Source organism: Agelaius tricolor, unplaced genomic scaffold, assembly GCF_023055355.1.
Source record: "Agelaius tricolor isolate 1412-34295 unplaced genomic scaffold, bAgeTri1.0.p SCAF_16, whole genome shotgun sequence".
In the NCBI taxonomy this organism is placed as follows: Eukaryota; Metazoa; Chordata; class Aves; order Passeriformes; family Icteridae; genus Agelaius; species Agelaius tricolor.
The window spans coordinates 1,979,505-1,999,442 of record NW_027269276.1 but is presented as its reverse complement, the minus strand read 5'-3'; the positions used below and the strand labels follow the sequence as shown (position 1 = coordinate 1,999,442).

Genomic DNA, 19,938 nt, shown 5'->3' with positions numbered 1-19,938 from the left:
GCTGAATGATGCAAGATGTTTTTTCAGTTATCTATCCCTAGAAGCTATGTGGTTGCTCACATCACTTTGTATTTTCAGCATAATAAGGAACTACACCATTTAGTGAGGTGGTAACAAGCAGCACTTTGGTTGTTTTGTCAAGTTTGGGACCTAGAGGACAGTTCTTGGCCACTGACTTACTTCAATTGGACTTGTGGGTGAAAGCAGTGGAGAGGAAGGAGCCTTGCATGCAGAGCCCGCTGCCAGGAAAGCAGGTGAAGAATAAAGGTGTAATTTAGCTTGCAGGAGCTCAGCCTAGGTAGAAAATAAACATCAGTTACTGTTTTGTGTTCCCACAGTTGATGGTCAGATCCTCCCCATCACTAAGACACAGAGAGGGATAACTGGAATCCCTGAGGCCAGGATGAGCAAGGCCATTGGAGGTCTCAGCTCCTTCCAAAGACCTGAGTTCCTTTGACTCCACACTAAACTCGGTCGTCAGTATCACAACAAATTATTTCTTGCCTCATTTGTAAAAGCAGCAGGCAGGTGGTGAACACACTCTCACCTTGCCTCCCTCTAATGAACCACTTTAACCATATCAAGAATGAATTTTGCATAATGACTGCAATATGAAGTCGTAAGGAGCCATGCAGCATTTGTGAGGGAAGCCTTGAGGACAATGACAAAGGCACCCATTAAGGATGTTCAGCAGCTGAGTGTCCCAGCAGAGTTGGGCAAACACTGAAATCCATTTCCCTTGGATATTCATTTGAATTTTTAAATGAATTTCTTTGACTGTTCACATCTCTTTTGTGCTCACTTTCCATGAATAGCAAATGAGCTTTAATAAGGGGAATAATCATGAAAAACACATTTTAAGCTTGAACATTTGCCAAATGAAAACCTCCAATTGCACAATAAGTGGTTAGCAGTACATATGTCATTTTATGACTTTTACATTCAATTAGAAATATTCACTGTTGGTCAGTTATCACAAAGGGACATCAAGGAAACCCAAATAATATCACTACGTACAGAACAGGGCAGCACAGGTTAAAGGATTATTATGTACAATTAGGTTTTCCTGAATTACTTGCTGACTGAGACTTAGTTCTTGACAATAATTATGAAAAAAAAAAAAATCTTGAAATCTTGTATTCTTTCCTCTGTAATTTATTTTTTTTAAGAGTAACCTGTGCTTTACCCAGCCCTGCCAGGCAATATGATTTGCCAGAGGATAGAGCAGTTATGGGCATAAAATCTTTGCTCAAGGGCTTTTAGTAAGAAGAATTTAAGGCACCTAAGATGCACAGCTGCAGCCCAGAAATGCAGTGTAATACATTTTCCTTTAGTTTCCTTTTATACATCATTGAGCTCTCAAGGAAAACCTCTTATATCTCATTTGTGGAGCAAATCACAACTGCAGAGTTCCCCATGAGTCAACCCCATTTAATTTCTGCTGATAGGAGCCCAAGAGGGAATTAATCAGCTTCACCTAGAAACTTCTTGTTATTTTGAAAGCAGGGGGGTAAAAAGTCACCCTTGCTATTCTGTTTTCTATTTACTGGGGTATATAAATAAATAAACAAACCTTAGAGTGTGATATTGTGCAGCACTGACCCCAGGCTTGAGCGAGATGTACCAGAGGGAGCACTCCCAGTCTGGAAGTGGGTGGAAAGTCTGACCTGTTGGGTCTTTCCATCTCTGAGCACCATTATCCTCTGAACCCTGCAGGAGCTGCTCTGGGAGCTGAGACAGCCCTGAGCATCATCTCAGTGCAAGGATCCCACCGAATCAAAGGCATTTTGATGACAAATGATTGATATGGTGGCCTTCTCCTTTGATCTAAATTGTTTCCATGATTTCTAGCATAGCAAATATAAGCATATTTTATGAAAGCAGAAATTCTGGACTACACCAAGGTAATCTCAGCTGCTAACAACCTAAAGCTCCCTGAAACAAACACTCTAATCATCCCAGCATAAAGGCTTTTTTTCCCTTTAAATAATACTCAGGGTCTCTCATCAGTAAATACAGAGAGAAAGCCTTGGATAAACTAAGCCAAGGTACAGAAAATAAGTGAAACACAAGAGTACACAGCTTTGCATTCCTGTGCTGTAAACTTTTGAACTGCATCCATGGAAGAAAAGGGTGGGGGAAAGAAGATCAAATGCATGCTATAGTAAATATCAGGTGTTGTGATAAATTGCTTTTATGCTTCCAATAATTGTAAACATTGTGTAGTTTCATATTCCTGACATGCTTGAAGACATCTGCAAGCTTTTTTTTTATTATTTTATTATAGAGCAGCATCCCTTTCTAGTTTATTTTGTGGAGAAAATTGTCTCTTTATGCTATAAACAACTCCAAGCAGTTTGTTCAGGGAAGCTGAAAGGTGGAATTTTAGCCCATCAGACACGGGCAGGGAAGGGAAAGTTCCGATTTCAGCCCAAACTCGATTACAGAGCGTCCCCCAGCGGGAGTGTCCGGCACTGCGGACGCCAAGGACTAACGGGGGCTTGGACGAACGGAAATCCACGGAGAATATTCGGAAGCCCAAAAATGCACGAAGGAAAAATCGTTTTCTTCTCGCTAAAAGGAGAAGAATATTAGCATTCTCTTTGTAACGCTGTAGAAATGATTTTAAAGGATAAATGAGATAATCATCAGTCAAAGTGCAATCCTAAGCAAAATAACAGAGTCTAATTAACATGAGATCTGACAAAAATAATTAAAGGAGGGTGACATAATTAATGCCAGTGGACACGGGATTACATAAAACAGACATTGTTAAGATCATCTGATATATTTCTTTTTTAGGAGTGCAAAGAATGGCATATTAATCCGAGACCTTTCTAGATGGGGGTGCAATTTTTACAATACTTGGCTTTGACTGAGCCAGCGAAGGAATCTCCAAGAGAAAAGAACATTTATCAAGTTTAGGATGAGTTAGAAGGAGGTGCTGAATTGCCAAGTGATGCACAATTGCTTTAAGAATGGGAGAACCAACTTCAAAAACATGCTATAAGATAATCAAATCTTGCATCCTCTACCTCAGTCACAGGGTACTCGGAGGAAAAAAAATATATAAAAAGGCCTTTTTCAAATGGAAAGATACAATTTCTATTGATTCCATGACTGTGTGGATCCAGGTTTATCTTCTGCCTCTTGTTTGTGGCATTTGTCAGATGAGTCAGGCTTGGGAGACTTGAGCCAATTGCTGGCACTCCCCACTGACCTCAAACTTGTTTTGCCCAAGCACTTGTGTTAAAAGGCAACGCTCTGAGACGTGTCCTGCACCTCCTGACACCTTCTGCAGGCAGGCAGAGCTCCCAAAGGCTCCTGCTTCCCATCCCAGGCAGGCACAGCTTAAAGCTTCTATTGCCCATGTAAAAATAACAGCTTCTCCAGCACTGGCTGGTGTTATCCACAGGGGCATTGCACAAAGGGAGAAATGTATTCTACCATAGTTTTTTTCTTTACAAAGTACTTTATGAAGTTAAGCTGTATGAAGCAATATATGTCCCATAGTTCTGCAAGCAGACTGCATTTCATCTTTATTCTTCAACATGTGGTAAGATCTTCCAATATTGATACACCAACATTTTTGCAACTTTTATTTTTAAACAATTAGACATGCACATGTTATCTTGCTAGTTTTGGCTTTTCCTGCACAAACTTCTTGCCCTGTGTGATTTTTTTTTTTTTTTTGCCAGATCAGCATGAAATACCAGAGCAGGAAAGTTCATCTCTGATCTCACAGGGACAAATTCAGCTGTCAGATAAAGTGTCAAGAGGTCTCTCTGGCTCTAGTGACTCCAGCTTGGCCTTTTGCAACCATTTGAGGTTTCTTCTAAGAGAGGAAGGAAGTGGAGAAACTCAAGAATGATAAAACTGCTCAGACTAGGATGTTATAAATACACGTGCAGCTACTCAACTGTATCCCCAGGGCATGAACTTGGCCCAAAGGTCTTCCATTTTCCTCTGTGAAACTGCACAAATGGGAGCAGTGATCTCAGCTACTTCTATTTAATTAACCTTTGTTTTATTACAGTCATTGAATGTCACTGAGTAAGCACACTGGTCTGTGTTCCTCACTGTGTCAGCAATCAGCATCTGCTACATTTCAAACTCCACTAAATGTCTTTTTTTACCAAATGCTGAGTTTTTCTTACCCTTTCTATCAGCATGGGTTGCTTCATCTTTGCTCCTGCTGAACAAGAGCTCCATCATTTTGCTCTCCATTTCCCTTTTCCTCTCACATCCTGCTTACATAATACATCTGAAATCATCCTGACTCCCAAACCCAAGTCTACACTTTGGTCGTCTCTCACTAAGTTATAACACCTCCTCCTCCTCAGATGTTTGAGAACTTGGCTTCTGCAAATCAGCTTCTTACAGATGGTGCTTCCATTTACTGGCACAAATTGGTTACTTAGAAGTATTAGTCATTGGAGATACACATTTTATAAAACATGTGAAAAATAAGAAGTAGAATAAACAGGAACATACAGTGACATACTGCCTTGGCTCTTTCCCAGTGGTTTTTTCCCTCCTAAGGACAAACACTACACAGCTCTCACCATGTATTTATGCTCAAGTAAAGTTATGGTGTAGGCAATTATCATTTGAGAAAGTATGAATGCTTTTCTAAGAGTCAAAACAATCATCCCCAAAATGCCACACTGGCAGCATTATAGACACAGAGCACTGACTCAGACCCAGAAACACTGCTTTGGGCTCCTGACCTTCCACTGCTTTTCTGGTTCATCTTGGACTAGACTTCATCTGTCAGTGCCTTTATCTTCTGCTCTGTAAATGTGAAGGACAATAGTGGTGATTACTATGAAATAAGTTGTCATTAGGGCTTGCCTGCTTTCCTTACACACCCTTACCCTGATCCCCACCTCCCAGAGTGCTCTGGCATGTGATCACACAAAATCGGGGTGGGAAACGGACCTGTAATTTCTCCTGGAAGATGCCGTGAAAGACCATGGAGGTTCACACAACTGCATCCCTCACTTGAAGGGAATCGGCCCTCTGTGCTCGCCCAGCCACACAAGCCTGGGCTCCCTCAGGGCTTGCACGGGTCGGGCTCCCCCTCAGCCCGCTCCCGCCCGCCCCTCAGGGCCGCCCTGGTTCCCTCAGCTCGTCCCCGCTGTCCCTCAGCTTGTCCCGTCTGTCCCTCAGCTCCGGTTCCAGTCCCTTAGCTCCGGTTCCGGTCCCCTCAGCTCGATCCTGCCTGTCCCTCAGACCGCTCCGTTTGCCTCAGTTCGACAGCTCGATCCACCCGGTTCCCTCAGCTCGTTCCCGCTGTCCCTCAGCTCTAGCTCCCTCAGTTCGCTCCCACTCGTCCCTCCGCTCGGTTCCCTCAGCTCGCTCCCACGCGGTTCCCTTACGCTGCCTTGGTTCCCTCAGCCCGCCCCACCCGCTCTCTTCCCGCCCCTCGGTTGAAGCCGATCCCCGCGCTGTGACCCCGCGCCCCGCCCCGCCCCGCGCAGGCGCCCCGGCAGTCGCGGCCTCGGGGCCGCCGGTCCCCACCGGTCTCCGCCATTGCCGGTGGGTCCCCGCCGCCCCGATGCTCCGCACGGAGAAGGTGCTGCAGCTGCGGGGGCAGCAGGGCCGCGCCGTGCGGGTGGTGCGGGAGCACTACCTGCGCCCCGACGTGCCGTGCCGCAGCGCCCTGTGCCGCAGCGCCCAGTGCCGCGCCGCCTGCGCCCGCGGTGAGGCTCCGCCGTGAGGGGTCTGGGGGGAGCCGGGGGCGAGCACCGACAGAGCCGGGATCGCCCGCGGGCCGCGCTGGGGTGGTGGGCGGCGTCCCCGGGGCCGCGGGTGCGGGGGGCAGAGCTGGGGACAAAGTGATCCCTGAGCTGGGGGGATCCCTGGGCAGAGCTGACCCCGGAGCTGGGGCAGTCCCTGAACTGGGGTGATCCCTGGGTGAGGGGTGATCCCTGAGCTGGGGGAACCCCTGAGGACAGAGGGTGATCCCTGAGCTGGGGGAACCCCCGAGGACAGAGAATGATCTTCGGGCAAGGGTTATCCCTGAAGGGGAAGGGGTGATCCCCATCCTTGGGTGTCCGGATGGTGCTGAACAAATCACGGCTGTACCAATGGTTTTCCTTTAAAGCAAGATCCTGAGAAATCAACGAGGCGTTAAGAGTGGAAGAAATCGAGGAGTTGATTGTTAGAGGGTTTAACTGTGAACAGTTTACTGGCAGTGATAAAAGGCTAAAGGATTGTTCAATTTTTACACTTCTCTTGTTTTAAAAGATCCTTTAAAATGAATTAATTTCTGCAGGGTGGTGGTTTATAGCATGAGTTAAATTCTATACATACCTGTTAAGTATTACAATGGGGCCAAGCCATTTTCTTGAAGCCATTGTAATTCTGCATCAGCAGCTATTTCTGTTCAGTAATTAAATGTAATTGCCTGTGTTATATCAGGGCATTTCAGACACGGGAAGGCTGCCAGGCTCTGATGTCTGCATTTGTTGTTGTTTTTACGTACTGTGGTGCTGTTATGTGCATCGTAGATCATCACCAGAGCTGTGGTTGATATTTCAGTTGGGTTTGTTGTTGTTGTTCAATAGCACAATTTATTTGATGCAGGAAAATGACTGGTAAATAACAAACATAATATCTACCCTGTTGAAATCGACCAAATGCCTTGCCTGAAAGAAAAGGTTGAGAATTGTGACACTTTTTTTTTCTTTGGAACTATGATTGGCATAGATGTTTTCACTTTTGATTTAGGTTGCAATTGAGGACAGAAGGTGTATTACTTAGATTATTATAGTGTATTACTGCTGTATAGGACTAGTGATAGTTACTGCTCCCTAAAATACTGCATTTGGTTGTGAATTCCTCAAGGATAAATTAAAGGCACATATCAGAAAAAACTCTAACCTTTCCTGCTGTGTCTAACTCCCCCTCTTTTGGACTTAAATGTAAATTGTTCTACAGGTGACTGTCAGAATATGTCCCTTTGTGATTATTCAAGGTAACCCAGATGTGAGGGAAATATTTGTTTTCCTTCCTGACTCTACACAGTGTGCTGAGCAAATCCATTTCATGCCCTGTGAGAGACTGCCTGCAAAAATCCCATCAGCAGGTGCTGGTAAGGGTGAGTGTGCCTGCCTGGGAGTCATTCTGCTCCCGATGGATGGGTTAGGCAAGGATAGCTTCCTATGGGCACAGCTCCCACATCTTCCAGTGACACTTCACTTCTAATGCTCTTCTGAATTATTAATAACTATTAGCTTTCTTGTATATCTGCTGCCATCATCCATTATCAGCCTTCAGTGTAAGGTGAGGCCAAGTTTCTGCATGCACAACTGTGCTGGCTGGATTCACACTTCTTGTGGTCACAGCTCAGAGATTGTCCCTTCTGTGTCAGCTTCTAAGGAATAATAAAAATAACCTGACTTGTCAATATCTATATCCTGTATTCTGTATAATTTGTCTGCACTGTGGTGAGTTCAGTGTTTATAATAAATAGTAAATAGGTTTTAAGAAAAAATACAGTGGAGATCCCCTCCCATCTGAAAGCTTTTGGGTAATCTTTGAAATGCCAAAAGCAATTAAACTCTTGAATTTTGAGGTACTTTTTAAGATGTCATCTGTGATGTGTTGTGTCTGATATTTTGATGGCATATTCCTAAGGGCTAGAGTGTGTATAAAGAAAATTAACACTGATGGTTGATAGTTTAGGTTTAAAAACATCTTTTCTTTGCAGTAGCAGTGGTTTTCTCTACATGCACCCTTACCTGTGCTCTTTTATGTAAAGAGCCTGCTGTAAATGGTGTGTTTGAACAGAGAGGGCTGTGAGAGCAGGGTAAAGGGACTGCTCATAATTCTACAGCCTTTAGAAATTCCATGAAAAGATTTTCTGTGCCAAATGTATAGTCCCTTTTTCATATGGAAGCAGAGAAAGAACTGTAACCTTCACTCTTTTAAGTGATAGCCTTTCCATAATGAAAGTGGATCTTTTTCACTCCTCTGGATAGAATTTGCACTAAATTTTGGCATCAGTGGATGCAAAAGGGTTTTGTCACAAATTTATGGACCACAGAATTAAACCATAATATCTGTAATTTTGTTCATCAGAAAAAGAAATGTTCCCATTTGAGGAGACACAATTCAGATTTTCTTATATCAGGAAATATTTTCTAGAAACCCTTATTTCAACTGAAAGTTTGAACCTTGTAACTCTGAATTATCTTCTAGATGGAAAATTGCTGTCAGATGATGTCACACACTATGTTGTCCCTGACTGCAAGGTTGTTCAGGAGTACCTGGAGATTCTGGAGTTTCCAGAGCTGAAAGGAATTATTTTCATGCAAACAGCTTGTCAGGCTGTGCAACATCAGAAGGGACGCAGGTATTTATCCCATAAGAACTTATTTTTTATTTAGATTGAAGTAAAAATACTGATTTATAAAATGCATAATTTTTTAGGCCTTTCAAGTATCTCAATGTAGTTTTACAGAAGGGGGAAGGACTGGGATCCTTTGTGATCCATGGATATCAATGCCTGGCATAGTTTTCACTTGATAGGAGCAATATGAAACCTGCAGCATTATTAACTAATCAAATGGCTGGTGGCAGGAATTCATTAGACTTTGCAGTAATGATCTATTATGTGCCCACAGCTAGATTATGGACAGGTTTTGATTTCCTCTATTGATGCCTGAGCATTTGTCTTTGGGGAGCAATGAATATTGCATGGTATACTTATCTCACCAGACATTAACCTGGGCATTGCCATAGCATTTCAGAGTAAAATTTACTCTCAGGGCCTTCCCATATCTCTAAAGCATGAAGGCTTTTAAAGTAATAGCACTTGCCCCAAAAGTGACAAATAAAATAAGTTCCTGAACATTTAGGGTGTTTTGTGGGGCTCAGTAGAAAACTAGTATGTTTAAAATCAGAAGTGTTCATGAGGGAACTTAATAAAGTTTGCTTGCAGGTGATGGTTTAGGATTTATCATCAGTGGTGTAATTTAATGAGTGCATTTCTCTGTGCATGACAGTAATTTCCCTGGAGTTTTTCAGCTGTATTTTCACAGTGAGTTAAAATAGCATTTTCAAAAGCAGACACAAGAATATATTTACCTTTTTTCATTGCAGGCAGTACAACAAGTTACGGAATCTGTTGAAGGATCCCCGTCACGACTGTACTGTGTTTGCTAATGAATTCCACCAGCACTGCTACCTGCCCAGGGAGAAGGGAGAATCCATGGAGAAGTGGCAGACCAGGTTTGTTTGAGCCTCTGCAGTGTCACATTGCACAGCATCGTGATTTTAGGAATGTGAGAGTTCATGCTCCTGCTCTGCTGAGCTCTGCAACAGTTCACAGGCACTGCAAGTCTGCATTATGCTTTATGATTATGCAAGTATCAGCATTGTTTTCTTAGGGAAATAGACAAAATATAATTAAATTAAATGCAATAATGCTAAAGAAAAAGCTGCATCAGTTTAAAGTCACACCGTAGCATCAGAGTCTTTGCATCTCCAGCCTGCTTTTTACAGTCACTCAGTGGAACTTCATGTTGTGTTGCAGCCAGGGCACAAGTGGATGTACTGAGGAGGAAACATTCTATTCTGCTCTCTTCTTGTGGGGCTTAAGAATGGTACAGGAACATTTTTGCAGAAGAACATTTCTGTAGCTTGGTGTATATCTCTCAAAAGACTGAGTGTTAAATCAAAATCTCGTTTATACAAAGCCAGCAAAATCTTGCAAGTAGCAAATGAGCTGTGCCAGAAGTCTTATTTCAAACTTTGCTTTTCTAGGAATATTTACAATGCAGCAGCCTGGTATCACAATCACTGCCTGGGTCAGATGCCAGTTGTTATGGTAACAGAAGATGAAGATGCTATCAGGCAGTACGGAAATGAAACAGAAGGAGTGTTTGTGATTTCCTTCAAGGTAACGTGCCAGAAAAATAAAAGGTTTCCTTTATGCTGCATCAAAATGATGAAGGAAATACATTAAAGTATATTGCAAATCATGCCAGAGTTTACATTCAATAAAACTGTGAGGTAGCTCATATCTCCATTTATCAAAGCAAGCAAATATGTCACTTGTGGGAATCTCAGAAAAAAGGAGAGAGCTGGAAAGATAAAAGGCAGCTGTGAGGATAGAGGTCATCTTTCTCAGGAGACCTTTTCCTTGTTTTTAAGGAATTTGCCATTGATGAGCAGTGATCAGTTCCCTCAGGCAGCTGCCTAAATCTGGAATGCAAGCAGTACATAAGCAACTGTAAATATCCATTAACAATGTTCTTACCTGGACTGCTGAGGGTGCAGTGATGTCTGAGAAGATCATTCTTCATTTTGGTGTCCATCTCTGATACCACTGGTACTCAGTGGGATCTGGGCATGGGATGTTCATGTTCAGCTGTGAAAGGATGTTGAGTAAAAGCTGCACCAAACTGATTGACCTTTGTTGTATTTAGCAGTGGATTAGGCTGAACCTGGGACAGATCTGTGGGGCTTAGAGCAGACTCATCATTACCATTGTGTTACTTGGGTACAGTGTGAGACAGATCCTGTCCACTATGGGCTTTCCAAATGCATTATTAAAAGAACAGAGATCTCAGAGTACATTTCTGATTACTTCTATTTGTGCCTACAGAATTACTTGGATAACTTCTGGCCTGACCTGAAGGCTGCCCATGAGCTCTTTGACTCCATAGTCCAAGCTCGGCGTGAGCGGGAGAGTGAAAGCCAAGAGAACCATGGAAAAGAATATCCTGAGCACTTACCTGTGGAAGTACTGGAGGCTGGCATCAAGTCTGGAAGATACCTGCAGGTATTTGTTACATAGAGAACATGCACAGAGCAATGCAGTCTTGTGCTTGATCCCTTGAGCTGCCTGAAATAGAGTGATTAGAGAAAGAAATGTGGCTGTGGTGGGAAGAGGAAAAGAAAACGAAAAACAAGAGGATGGAAGGGATTAGAATTCTTAGGATTCTCAAAATATTTCCCCTATGCTGTATTGTGACATGTGTATTTTTTTTTTTTTTTTGTCTTGGAAGAGTTAAAGTAAGATTTGGCTATTGAGGATTTGAAATTTGCTATGTTTTTTTCTTCAACTTGATATGTGGTGTACCTGTAAATTGAGAGACCAGGTGTGTTTTGAAGCAGAGAGACCTTGTTCTTAAATATAAATAGTGCTGCACAAAGGCAGCAGTTCTAACTTCATTTGCACAGAGATCTCTCAGTCAATGAAATTAATTTACAGGTTTATGGCTGTTCAGGGCCTTAATATGGATTGTTGGTAGACAAGTGTCCTTCCTTTAGAAATAATTTAAAGAATTAGAGGCAGTGATTTTTTTCCTTTCTTGGCAATTTTAGCAGAGGCAGGAATAAAATATGAACAGAAAGACTGAAGCTTTTCTTTCTTGTTGAAATAATGCCAGATTCTCTGCTAAGGCAGACAGCAAAAGTAATCTTCCACTGCCTGTGCTTGGAGTTAAATGTCATTTACCATCTTACAATAAATTCAGCATTTAAAAGAATTTACTTTGCCAGAAGTGAATACCTTAAGTCCTACACCCTGCATTCCCCCCTTTAGAGAGAACAGCTGGGTTCAAAATAACCTACGGATCAATAAAAACTAATTAATGCAAAAATAACTGTAACCCCCAAAATGTTATCCTTTAAAGTTGTCTATTTTTAGGGTGTTTCACCCATTGGTTGGTTTGTTGGTCTCTTCCAGGGTGCACTGAATGTCAACAAGCACCGAGCACAGCTGGAAGCTTTTGTTCGGCTTCAGGGGGCTGGCAGCAAGGACACAGGTGAGAGGAGTTCAGTTACCAAACCAGCTGAGGGCTGAGACACTGCAGTGCCTGGGGTTCCCATGGGCAGAAAGGAGGCTGAAGGATTAACCAGAGGGTGGAACCTGTGAGGAGAACTCCTTCCTCTTTCTCACCCCCTTTGGCCACATTCTGGCCTCTTGTCCTGTTTGCCTGCACCTCTCTGAAGGGAAATGCTGCTGCAAATTGTCCCTGTGTTTTGCTCCAGCCTCAGGTGCTAGACTGCAATAAGAGTTTGCATAGCTGTTGGCAGGGTTAGGAAGCTGGTCTTTGTGAACATAATTGGAAAATTGCCTTTTGGATCAAGCTGATCCAAAGTGATCCAGGATTGTCTCTCTGGCACGAGTTACTAATCAGCACCTTTGAAGGAACAGTCCATTGCCCTTGCACAGACACACTGGCCCAGCTCTCACTAATAACTGCTTTCAAATGACCCTGCAGTCAAACCAGTGCTCAATATACTCATTATTTTTAAAAGCTTGTTTTATTCTGAATCTTCCCCAGATCCTGTGGCAGTGGCTTTCACAATTTAACTGTGCTGTTTTTATAGCTGCTGCCTGAGAACAATGAACTTATCCCAGCCTATGCTGCTTTTTATCCAAAAGTTCACTTACAGAATTCCTTAAAAGATCCTTAAAAAAAAAGAGGAAAATGTTTTCATTTCCTTTTAGTATTAATTTCTTGCCAGTAGTCCTTTTTGGAAGAAATCATTTTGGAAAAGTCATTTTCTGTTATTTCAGCAGAATGCTGCCAAGAATGGAGGGATTTGACTTTTTTTTTTAGAAGATTCCAGTTCTGTTTCCTTTTATTTTAAATACAGAACTTCAAAGTGACATCCTTATTTATGGGACCAAGGCTCGGAATCGTGCAATCCACGGGGATGTGGTTGTGGTTGAGTTGCTGCCTGTGCATGAATGGAAGGGAAGGACTGTTGCCCTCTGTGAAAATGAGACTGAGGACAAAGCACCTGCAGACACCACGGGTGACCCTATGCCCACAGGTAAGGAGAAGCATCCTTTGAATTCCCTGCTGATAAATAATGGGGAAAAAATGTTAGGTGAAAAAGCATCCCCATGTGACATGCCTGGGTACCATGGGAACTTAGAGTCTTGTTTGAAATGATTACTCTGCAGCTGTAGCTGCATCTTAAAAGTTTGTTGAGGTCAGAGCTAAAAGTTTCAAGAGGTTAATTTTCTTTTTGTAGGGAAATCATGTTTTGTTTTGCTCTTTGCTACTAAAAATTCTCTGTATTACTAGAATTGGCCACATTTCAGCAGCAATAGGAATCTCTGAATAATTTATGTTGTGTATCAGTTGAAATCTATACAATGAGTTAGTCTCCACATAAATAAAAGCTCATTAAAATCTGCCTGTGCCAACAGTAGTTTATGACACACTGTATTGTCTGCACACCATATGTTGTTGGCAGTTGTAACAGATTTGGGGACACATCAGTTGATTTTACAAAGCAGTGAATCTCCTGCATTCCCACATATTTGCTTTCTTGGTTCTGTTTAATTCTTTAATGCACAATGTTCCTGATTTAAAGGTAAAGTAGTTGGAATCATCCAGAAGAACTGGAGGGATTATGTGGTCACTTTCCCCTCTAAAGAAGAGAGCCAGTCCCAGGGCAGAAATGCTCAGAAAGTCCTTGTAACACCTTGGGATTACCGAATTCCCAAAATCCGGATCAGCACTCAGCAGGCTGAGACATTACAGGTAATTTAACTGAAGTGTTCTCTGTTCCTACAAAGCTGGCTGGGCGTTACAGGCTCTAATGATGTTTTCCTTGAGAAAACCATGGTAAAACAGAATCTGGGAGGGTTCCATTTCTGCCTTGAAGGATTGTGTTCAACTCCTGTCAGGTAACAAAGCTTGAGGTCTGAATTTGGGCCACAGTCCAGCTGCCCTGAGCACTTACATACCACTTGCTTTGGGTTTTTTCTGTAAATGTAAGGTTGTGTTGGGAGCACAGAGCTGCTCTGACAGAGCTGTCTCCCTGCAGGAGTACAGAGTTGTGGTGCGCATCGATTCCTGGGAGTCGACTTCCCTGTACCCGAACGGGCACTTTGTGAGAGTGCTGGGCAGGATTGGGGACCTCGAGGGGGAGATTGCAGCTATTCTGGTGGAGAACAGCATTTGTGCTGCCCCTTTCTCAGAAATCCAGGTTCGTCTCTGTGATCAGATCCAGTCTTTTCTGTTCATTTCCAGGGTCTTGTTTCTCAAAGAGCGGGACTCCCTTAAAGCTTGACATCTTTGTTGCCAGTGGGTTTTTGAAAAGCCCATTTTAAAAGCTGAACATTTATTATTATTTTACTTCATTTTTCTGGAATCTCTTGGATCAGTGGTTCTATTGATAGTATGGATTTTCAAGTCAGTAGTGATTTTAAGGTAATCCTTTTGCTGTGAGGAGAAGATTACAAAGTCTTAATTCAAATTTGAGGTAGACTTTTAAGATTTTTCTGCCTTTAGTATGTGGTTATGCTACTGATCCTAAAGGCCTCATACTACTGAAATTATTGTATTAAATACTTTGTTTTCAACTGGGAGAGGAACCAGCTTTCATAGAGAACTATTTTGATTATACCTACAATTAATAGAAAGAAAAAGACTAAAAAACCAATATGTAGTGGTTATATTTGCCAGAGCTGCAGTATCACCACAGTAATAACATTGGTTACTAAGTCACATAGAATTCTTTTTAATGTTTTCCACCCTTTCTGTAAAGTATACGTAATGGACTTGTAAAATGAAACAAAAGAAGAATTTGAAAAACTAATTCAACCTAATTGTTGGCATCTTTTTGTAGAAAATACATAAATCTGTGTTCATCAACAATATTTCTGTAGATGAGTGAAATGCCAGTGAGTTCTCCAAAGAATCCATGGAAAGTGAGTCCAGAGGAGGTGAAAAAACGCCTTGACCTGAGAGATACCCACCTGATATTCAGCATTGACCCCAAGGGCTGCGAGGATGTGGATGATGCTCTCTCTGTCAGGACTCTGCCCAACGAGAACCTCGAGCTGGGGGTGCACATTGCAGATGTGACTCACTTCGTGGCAGCAAATTCCTACACTGATGTTGAGGCCAGAGCAAGGTGAGTTATTTTCTGGAAATTAGAAAATTTATGGAGCTCAGAAGTTTGTGATGCTACCCTAAGGAAACTTTGGAAGGAAAGAAAGGTGCTTTCACCTTTCATGTCTTACTAAAGCTAATTAAACTATTAGGTAACTAATGACATTCTGCTTTTATTTGGACACATTTTCCAGAAAGCTATCCAAGTTTATTTTCCCTAATCATTCTTCTTGACTTCATAGTCAAATTTAACATCTGTGACTTAAAGTACCTTTAAAAACCACTTGTTTGCATTCCAAGGGAGATGAGCACCCACAAAATGGAATTAATTCCAGAGGTATTTGTCAGGCTTATGTTTTAATATTCAATCTTGTCTTTTAATGTGCAAATATTTCATTCTCTTTTTTCTTTTATTGCCGGTGTCTTGAACTTAAACTGCTGAATCACTTCGTGAACTGTATTCTTTGTAGATTCAAAGAAGTATAATGTGGAGGCAGCAGAGATGTTTGATTAAGTCACCTCTTCAGTGAGCAAATTTTGTCCAGCCCAGGTTCTGCCCTTAATGACAACTGAAATACCAAGGAAGGCAAAATCAGGGCTGTACTGTCCAAATAGCTATTTAAATAATTTGACTTTGGTATTGCACCTGTGAGTGTTCTGTGGGAATAACCTTTTCCAGTCAGGCTGTAGAGCAGTGTTTGTGGGTGGGCAGAGCAGCAGCTGTGTTTTGTTCCAGGGCTACCACGTATTACCTGGCAGACCGGCGCTATGACATGCTGCCCTCCGTGCTCAGCGCTGACCTGTGCTCCCTGCTCAGCGGCGTGGACAGGTAGGGCTTGGGAGATGTTCTCAGCAGGGACACTTCCACAAGTCATTTTGCATTATTACTGGGAGAACTGTGTACATTAAAAATTACCTTTCACTTCTACCACAGGTAGGGTGAATTTTGTAGACCTTTTTATATCAATTTACAGGCTCAGTTGGCTGCTGGCATGAGGATATGCAAGGCTGGCATGAGGATATTCAGGGTACAGAGATGCTCATTGTGGATGCATCTGACTAATGAAATAAAAATGGATAAAAATAACTATCACAGTGTAGCTCTGCTCTAACATAAAGGAGACCTTATACCTTAGGGGTACTGTGCTTCAGCAGATGAATTGAAGATACTGCTGTGTAGCTCATTTCAGTTGTGATGCATGAGACTGAAAGGCAAGTGCATTATTCAGTGGTGTAGTTGCTGAGCACTGGTTTCATGAAGAAAAAAAAAATGATGCTTCCACAACCAGAATTAAATCTATAAATTTCTAAGAGTTGAATGTGCTTGCAGTGGGAGTTTAGGTCTACCAGAACTGTTCCAGAACTCTGTGGTGTTGTCTTTAAGATACGCCGTGAGCGTCTTGTGGGAGCTGGAGAAGGAATCGTTCGAGACGCTGAGGGTTCAGTACACCAGAACCCTGATCCGCTCTGCCTACAAGCTGGAGTATGAGACAGCCCAGGGACTGTTGGATGGGGACACCAGTGTCGTGGGGGACATCCTGGAGCTGAAAGGCCTGGATGAAGGAGCGAGGCAGAAGAAGCTGGCTGAGCTGGTTTGGGCCATATCCAAGCTCACCGACATAGCGCGACACGTCCGGGCCAAGCGGGACCGCTGCGGCGCGCTGGAGCTGGAGGGGATCGAGATCCGAGTGCAGCTGGATGACAAACGGAACATCCATGACCTCATCCCCAAGCAGCCGCTGGAAGTGCACGAGACCGTGGCGGAATGCATGATCCTGGCCAACCACTGGGTGGCGAAAAGGATTTCCGAGGATTTCCCCCACCAAGCTCTGCTGCGGCAGCACCCTCCACCACGCCAGGAATTCTTCACTGAGCTTCGGGAGTGTGCCAGTGCCAAAGGCTTCTCAATAGACACACGGTAGCTTTTATTACTAAAGTTCTGTAATTAAAGTTAAGCAATTAACTGTTTGGCCATGGTATTGTTAAACAATTCTAGCTCTGAGTATCAATGTTAAGGGACACTGCATAGCAGTTCTTAAAAGGAGTTCCATCAGAACCTTTCTGATGATGTTCTGACCAGGACAAGCTGCCTACATTCTGCTGGGTGTAATCCAAATGGCAGTGGCTGATTAATTTTGGATATACCCAGACAAAACATTTGTTCAGTCACTGTGTGGTGGTCAAGCTCTGCAGTGGCCTTGTTTGCACTGTATTTCCTGTGTAAGAGAGTACTGATTTAAATTAGGTGAATTCTGTGCAATGTAGTCATTTTAAATGACTCAAAATACTTCATAATTACTTGGGCAAGATAAGATGAGAAGGCCATGGTAAAGGGCATCAGTTGCAGCAGACAACTGAGTGAAAACTGGGATTTTTCTAAACATTTTCTTAGAGCAGAGCTGTTACTAAATTGCATTTAGAGTTTCAATATCACTCTGCTTGCCATTTTTTTTATTAATAACTATTAACATCTGTGTGGGTTTTATGCTGTTCTTAACTGTGAGCCATTATAACCAGGGCTAGTGTCATTTTCTTTGGAATTAACACCTTTTTGCCAGGTCTAACAAGGCTTTGGCCGAGTCTCTGGACAGAGCAAACGACCCCTCGGACCCCATTGTGAACAAACTGCTGCGCTCCATGGCCACCCACGCCATGTCCAACGCCCTCTACTTCTCAACTGGCTCTTGTCCCGAGGAGCAGTTTCATCACTATGGTATCTGGCCACTTTCCTGCCGTTCTGTGATTTCTGAACTGTTGGGGGAGGCTTTGACTGCTCATCTGTGTTCCTCTCTCTTGGCAGGACTGGCCCTGGAGAAGTACACTCACTTCACCTCTCCCATCAGGAGATACGCTGACATCGTTGTGCACAGGCTGCTGATGGCAGCGACCCTGAGGGGAACCACGGGGGATGTGAAGGATAACATCATCAGCAACAAGGACCTGGAGGAATTGTGCAGACACATCAATAACAGGAACCGGGTAAGGGTGTCCTTCTGGGAGTCTCCATGGTGCCCTAGGGAATGGGATACCACTCCTGACTGTGGCTTTTGTGAATTAAGAGCATCACTTTACTTTTATTTGTAGTGCTTTGGGGTTTTTTTAAATATCACTTTTCTTCTGAGAGTGGTAGTAAAAGTGTTCATCCTTCATTTGCACTGCACGTAGGATTTTGTTCTAGATGTAATTTTTCCTGGGGACAGGTAGGAGATTAAATAATGGGCAAAAGCAGCTGTGGAAGTCCAAGGCAGAGATGCTTGTTGGAATATTTACGTAGGTTTTTGTCTGTGTGTGTGTGTGGGGTGCTCACAGGCAGCCCAGCGTGCTCAGAAGCAGTCCACAGAGCTCTTCCAGTGCATGTACTTCCGAGACAGGAGCGCCGAGAGCGACGAGCGCTGCGTGGCCGACGGGGTCATCTACTCCATCCGCACCAACGGCGTGCTGGTCTTCGTGCCACGGTGAGCCGGGGCTGGGAGGGACACCTGCTGCTGCTGGAGTGCCGGGAGGGCACGGCCTGGCACAGCTCACTTCACATCTGGCATCTCCAGCATTCCACGGGGCTGGCCTAAGAGCCTCCCCAGCCAGAAAAGGTTGGTGCCTTACAGAGAACCCAGGGCAAACACGCTGCTGCTCTAAAAGAAGCTCTTAAGGAGCTTCTTTTAAAATGGAGACCTGTCTCCTCACTGTCTGGCTGGAAAAACCTGTAAAGCTGCTCTTCTCCCATCACTGATCCATTCCAGGCCCCACCCAGCACTAAGATAATGGATCACTGACTATTTCACTTCTGCTTTGCTGCTCTCAAAACACTTCAGTCACTGTCTCCATACTGTCTTCATGTCTGGGTTTCTTTAACACCACCTATCCTGTTGCTGAGGCAGGATTATCAGCCTGCCATGCCTGCCCCTTCCTGCTGCTTTTCTACAATCCCAGCCAGCCTGTGGGATTCAAAGCTGAGACCTGAAAATGGTTAGAACAGCTTCTCTCTGCTCTTCTGTAGGTATGGAATCAAAGGTGCAGCCTACATGAAAAACAAAGAGGGCTTGGTTATCTCCTGCCAAGGGGCTGGGAGCTGCCAGTGGAAGCCTGGATCCCTCCATCGCTCTCAGCATAAAATCACCTCCACTACAGCTGCTGGAGACTCGATGACCTTGAGCCTTTTCGATCACATCACAGTGAGTATCTCATCTGAGGAGAGGAAAGGAAATGGCACCATCAGAAATTTGAACACAGTATTGCTTTGCAGGTGAGGATCCTTGTGCAGAGTTCCCGCTGCCACGCTGAAACCATCAAGCTGGAGATCATCAGGAACGCACCACACCACACTGCGGACACCGAGGCTGCCCACAAGGGCCTCCACGTGGTGAAGTCTGACCTGGTGAAGGAAGTCAGCCAGTCTGCAGAGGAAGCCCAGCGTGCCCAGGATGGAGCCAGGCTGGAAGTGATGGATGAGGAGTCCCTGGAGTTCTGCCAGACCAAGGGGCCCAGCCTGTACCAGCTGCTGGAGGAGATCCGGGAGCTGGCACTGCTGGATGTGACAGAGGACATCAGGACTTGAACTGGGACCTGCCCTCAGCTGCTGGGGCTGTCCCACTCCTGTTCACTGTGCACAAGTGCTTGGGGATCTTTAAAAAAGCAGTTTATTTAGATATTCAAGAGTCCTTTCAGTAAGAAGCTAAATGTATATTTTAAATAAGAATTATTTTTATCTGATTATGAGTATGGATGAGTTATGAAAATATTTTATACCTGATAAAGCTCATATTTCAGACTAAAGACAGTGTGATGTGAATTCTTTCAAAAGTCATTCAAAAAATTACTTTGCCTATGTTGTCCACAAATTAAGTTCTTAAAACCTAAATACTTCCTTCTTCCCTACAAGGATAGAAAAAGCAAATTCCTTCATGAAGTAACACCTGTTGCCCTGAGGGTAGTGGCTTAATTCAGTGTGTAGAAATTCAGTCATTTTTACCCCTTTATTAGAAGGGGTGATTCCTCTTGAATCTAAAAAGAGAAAAGCTGTTGTGTAAGGAAAACCAGGACTCTGAGAATGAAGCAGAGGCTCAAG

At 43.5% G+C, this 19,938-nt stretch overlaps 1 protein-coding gene across 2 annotated transcripts; it reads left to right on the top strand.

Moving 5' to 3' along the window:
- The first annotated feature begins 5,560 nt into the window (after nucleotides 1-5,560).
- On the top strand, nucleotides 5,561-19,646 carry DIS3L (DIS3 like exosome 3'-5' exoribonuclease). Of its 2 annotated transcripts, XM_071441169.1 has the most exons (17): nucleotides 5,561-5,705; nucleotides 8,209-8,362; nucleotides 9,112-9,240; nucleotides 9,775-9,910; nucleotides 10,619-10,795; nucleotides 11,705-11,783; nucleotides 12,622-12,801; nucleotides 13,351-13,520; nucleotides 13,807-13,968; nucleotides 14,651-14,898; nucleotides 15,613-15,705; nucleotides 16,261-16,794; nucleotides 17,435-17,589; nucleotides 17,677-17,855; nucleotides 18,186-18,331; nucleotides 18,871-19,045; nucleotides 19,117-19,646. In XM_071441169.1, the coding sequence occupies exons 1-17, from the start codon at nucleotides 5,561-5,563 to the stop codon at nucleotides 19,426-19,428; spliced, it is 3,174 nt and encodes a 1,057-aa protein (XP_071297270.1). In that variant the 3' UTR covers nucleotides 19,429-19,646. The 2 variants fall into 2 exon arrangements, with proteins under 2 accessions (XP_071297270.1, XP_071297271.1); XM_071441170.1 differs by lacking the exons at nucleotides 5,561-5,705; nucleotides 8,209-8,362; nucleotides 9,112-9,240; ... (2 more) ...; nucleotides 11,705-11,783; nucleotides 13,351-13,520 and having other exon boundaries at nucleotides 12,748-12,801.
- Nucleotides 19,647-19,938: the final 292 nt, after the last annotated feature.

Bases quoted from the DNA above. Each gene is read 5' to 3' on its own strand.
- DIS3L (XM_071441169.1), top strand. From the start codon at position 5,561: ATGCTCCGCACGGAGAAGGTGCTGCAGCTGCGGGGGCAGCAGGGCCGC. The intron at 14,899-15,612 runs GTGAGTTATTTT...GTTTTGTTCCAG, and splicing joins GATGTTGAGGCCAGAGCAAG to GGCTACCACGTATTACCTGG. The intron at 19,046-19,116 runs GTGAGTATCTCA...ATTGCTTTGCAG, and splicing joins GCCTTTTCGATCACATCACA to GTGAGGATCCTTGTGCAGAG.